At 41.0% G+C, this 4,751-nt stretch overlaps 1 protein-coding gene across 1 annotated transcript; it reads right to left on the bottom strand.

Moving 5' to 3' along the window:
- Nucleotides 1–229: 229 nt before the first annotated feature.
- On the bottom strand, nt 230–1,843 carry LOC104586615 (GATA transcription factor 21-like). The gene is made up of 3 exons (XM_010243901.3): nt 1,372–1,843; nt 872–1,270; nt 230–788 (listed from the first exon to the last, which is right to left on the bottom strand). Exons 1-3 carry the CDS (start codon nt 1,561–1,563, stop codon nt 462–464), a joined length of 918 nt encoding a protein of 305 aa, XP_010242203.1. The 5' UTR covers nt 1,564–1,843; the 3' UTR covers nt 230–461.
- Between the last annotated feature and the right edge of the window lie 2,908 nt (nt 1,844–4,751).

Genomic DNA, 4,751 nt, shown 5'->3' with positions numbered 1-4,751 from the left:
TTTTCGTCTACTTAACATGAAAATTCTCTAACTTTGCTCCCTTTTACGTCCTTTTATTCATGAGAATGGATAACCCTGACTAAAAATGATAAATAAAAGGGGAAGAACAAAGAACAAGGAAAAAAAAGAGAAAAAGAGAAAGTATAGGAAAGCAAGAAAGTTGTGGGCCTTGTGGCTGAGAAACTAAATATTCAAATTGCTGACAGGAGAGAATCAGACAACAGCCATAAACTAAAACTATCAACAGATTAAATCAAAGCTTTATTTACGTTTTTATTAGCTTTTGGTACCTCACCTGATTTTTATGCTCACTCTAGCCCTCACAATCACAATACTCTCGTAATCATTCCACACAAGTTTGCTCTGCTGTAGCTAGCTAACACAAACCAAGCTCTAAACAGTTAATCAAAACTAAACCCAAGAAGGAAAAAAAAAGGAAGACCAAGAAGGGCAGAAGATATTCAACCATGAACGAGACCACAAGATAGAGCCATTAGCAGGATCGCCGCTTCCTTCTCGTCTTGTGGGAATACTCTATGAAAAGACGAGTTCTTGCTCAAGTTTATGGTGAAGTCCTCGAAACAAACCTTCTTCATGCTGCGAGGAGAGGTGGCCAGTTTGCAACGTTTCTTGTATTGCTGGACGTATCCAGTTTCTGATGATCTCTTTTCCTTGTGGTGCACTTTATTCTTCATGGATGATGCTTCAGTGGGAAGCAGTGTTCCGTTCGCTGCCGCCATGGCCCGTCTGGCTTTACGTTGCCGGATCCCGCAGGCGTTGCAAAGTGACTGCACCAGAGATGATGGGAAAGATGAGGAAAATGGCGGTATTCTGATCCAAAGGAATCAAATAAGAGATGAGAGTGAATTACCTTGGGTCCTCTAGGGCCACTCCTCCAAAGAGGGGTCTTGGTTGTGTTACAGTCCGAGCAGACCCTGACGGTGTTGTTAGCGTTGTTGGAGGAACTGTTGCTGCTAGTGTCCATCTCCCATGGTGATGGTGACCGATGATGATGATCCTGCTGAAACTTGTGCATATTCGTATTCACTGGTTTATCCATACCCACTCGATCTGAATTCTTCATCTTCCTCATCAGCCTCATCTTCGAAGACATCCACCTAACTGAACCCATATTTCCCTGGCTGCCACCTCGGTTCTCTCGTTGTTTAGAGTTGGATAACTCGAGGCCACTGTTGATGTCGTCCTCCACAGTAGGAGGTGGGGGGTCGTCTGGGAAGTATTGATGATCACTTGGTCCGCCATTAACGGCCTAATATCAACAAAGGAGATAAGTATACATGGATCAGATCACATGGTCATAAGCTAAACAATTAATTGAATTAGATCACGCACAAACCCTTTTGGGCTCACCTCTTGTCGTTCTCTATCATGACCTCCTCCTTCCTGAGCTGATGAATTGGAGAAAATAGAACTTGAGAGAGAATAAGCTACAGCTTGAGATGGTGGACGAAAGAATTGAAGGTGTTGATCCTCATCATCACTGGGCTCTATAGGAGCTATAGGAAAAAAAGAGGGCGATGGGTTCAGATAAATTGGATTCATGGGGGAAGAGAAAGATCGATGAAGCAACAAACTGTGTCTTGCTGTGTCCGGCAGCAGCAAATAAGAAGGAATAAGAGATATTAGAGATAGGTAGGGAGATGGGACGAAGGTGATCGAAGAAAAGGGCTAAAAAGGCCTAATAATCCATAGTGAGGTAAATCTATTTTGGAAGCAGCTGAGAGGCAGGGAGAGGCCAAGAAGGCATTCACGTGACTTCATGACACCCAAGCAAACAAATTAGCTAGAAAAGATAAACCAAAAGGGTAAATCTAGTTTGGAACCCTATCTGCAGAATTTGACCCCTCTCAAGTCTCAACCATTTTTATACACAATATATAATAAAACAGGGTCTTATAATTTACATGCTGGATATGATCGATGTTACCTTACCTTGGAGTATTGGCGAATGGCATCTCCCACACATCACAAGTTCACAACCCATGAATTTGGTCCACTGGCTTTTGGGCTTGTCAGCACTCTGGAGTACTGGAAGGTCTCATCGATCAATTAGTCACATCTCCAAATCAAGTTCAGAATGATTGATTAGTTACGTTGGGACATTTATTTATTTGTAGACTGCACAATTCACAGAGACCCATCAGAGCACATCGGTGATGTAGCCCACCTGGGTCATCAGTTTTGCTTTTCCTTAGCCGTGTGTGAGTCGCACGGCCCATCAGACACCTCATGGGGTGGCAGTGCAGAAGACCGACCTTTCCCCGGTATAAGGTCATTGTATGGGTGTGGTCTGGGGGGACCATCGTGTCTAACGTCCCTCTGGGGAGTATAGAATATTTTCTGTGCAATGAATGGGCTTTGGAATCATGGAGAGAGGAATTTTAGGGGATTGTGCAGATTAGAGAGATGGGTTAGATCGATTTGAATGCATATGCATGGGAGCATCTTATCTCCTTAGTATCGCCAAAAGTCATTGAATGCCTGTGCAGGCAAAGGGACAGGGACAGCCCCCCAGCTCCAGCTCCAGCTCCAGTCCCCTCCTGCCCTCCCCAACACCTTGCCCGTCTCATCATCCTTCTTTTTACCATATATATATATATATATATATTCTGATGATCATCAGTTTAAATTATTATAAGATCAGTTGATCAGTTTTTTTTTCTTTTTTCAATCTTTGAGCCCTTTTAGTTTATTTCCTCTTTTAATTTGTTTCCTAGCTAGTTTTTTCTTTTTTTTTTTCTGGTGAAGTTTCCTAGCTAGTTGGATCGTTGGAGACTGGAGAAAGCCAAAACATTACAGATAAATAACAAAGTTCGTTGTTCTTCAAAAGCCACATATATATGACCCAAATTAGGCCTGCTCTTCTCGTGAAATGCGGAGCTACCTAAAGAAGCTAAGGACTAGGAGTTTTACTGCTGGAAATTTTGGAATTTGGAAGTCTTTTGGGTTTTTATTTCATGAATTTCTGCCATTGGATGACTAGCTCACATGAGCAAAGCAATGAGTAGTACTTGATACACAGTCGAGTACTACTTGTTAATTTCACTCTGTTCATCAGTACAATTAATGGATATATATGTTTCTCCTCATGCATCCTCTCCCTTGTCGTATTCCTAGCTAGCTATTTCCTATATGTGTTCTTCAATTTCTTTTTCGTTTTTACTTGTGATCTGTGTATTTGGGTCCTTGGGAAGCCAAGATCAACAGCCGAATTACCATTTCCAATTTTCCATTTATAAGGTTCTTTAAGTTTTAATTTGTTCCAATAATGTCGATAGGAAAATAAAGTTCTATTATATTCTAACTTCGTGTCATTTATTGTTTAATTTCAGTAACACGATGTCCATAAAAACAGTTGTGGCCTATAACAGTTTGCAAGCAAGATGAGACGTAGAGATGATTTGAGCATTTACAAAGTTCTGTCGTTTTTGTTGTCATCATTTATATTGGTGAATGTTCAGATCGACAAGAAGACTCCTACCTGGAGTCTACTCCTCGATAGAGAAAGTTCTCTGGAGGTTCAATAGATTAGGACTCTGTCTAGATAAGTCTGCTCTGTAACTTACCTTCTCCTACTGTAATTAAGACTCTTCATATATAAATATATTAGACTGCCACAATCGGCAGTAGGCCTTTCAATTCATTATCTGTTTCAAATTGGTCCACAGGGAAGACCTAGTAAAAATGGGCTTTATCAATTTCCAATAGAAAATCCATCAGCCGTTTTGGGAGAACGTACTACTGTGGATGGTTGGCATGCACGGCTGGGTCACCCTTCTCTTCCTACTGTTCAAAACATTGTTTCTAAGTTTGGTCTTCCAGTTTACTCCAATAGATTTTCTAGTTCTATTTGTGAAGTCTGTTAAGCTGCAAAGAGTCATAGGTTACCACATAAAAAGTCTGAGTCTGTTTCCTCATCCCCATTAGAACTAGTTTATTATGATGTTTGGAGCCCTGCCCCCATTACTTCTCATAATGGAAATCGTTTCTATATAGTTTTTGTTGATGATTATTCCAAATTCTCTTGGGTTTTTCCTATGGTGCATAAATCCGATGCTATTGATATATTTTTGTGTTTCAAATCACATGTTGAAAACCAATTTTCTTGCAAAATAAAGAGTCTTCAATCGGATTGGGATGGTGAATACCGTTTCTTTCTTGGCTACTTAGACCATTTTGGCATCACCCATCGTGTCACCTGTCCTCACAATCATTCTCAAAATGGTTCTGTTGAGAGGCGACACGTCACATTATTGAAATGGCGCTTGCTCTTCTCAAACAAGCCTCTCTCCCTTTTCACTTTTGGGATGAAGCTGCCTACACTGTTACATTCTTGATTAATCGTCTTATCACTCCTCTCCTTGATCTTAAGTTCCCCTTTGAAATTCTTTTTCAACGAACCCTTGACTACACATTCCTCAAAACCTTTGGTTGTGCATATTACCCTTTTCTTCGCCCTTATAATTGCCATAAATTTGATAATCATTCCTCTCAATGCATTTTTCTCGGGTACAGTCCTCGACACAAAGGGTATAGGTGTTTTCATCATCCCACAGGTCGGGTATATATTTCTATGGATGTTGTCTTTGATGAAACTCTTTTTCCTTTTGCTAGACCTTCACCCATCGTCGCTCCAACTACCAACCAGTCCTCCCAACCCATTGTTTATCCTTTTACACCTCCCCAAGGACCAGTCTTAACTTCACCAACGATGACATCAAGTGGTCACT

This window comes from Nelumbo nucifera, chromosome 6 (assembly GCF_055504915.1).
Source record: "Nelumbo nucifera cultivar China Antique chromosome 6, China Antique-T2T, whole genome shotgun sequence".
In the NCBI taxonomy this organism is placed as follows: Eukaryota; Viridiplantae; Streptophyta; class Magnoliopsida; order Proteales; family Nelumbonaceae; genus Nelumbo; species Nelumbo nucifera.
This window is presented reverse-complemented; position numbering and strand designations above follow the sequence as displayed.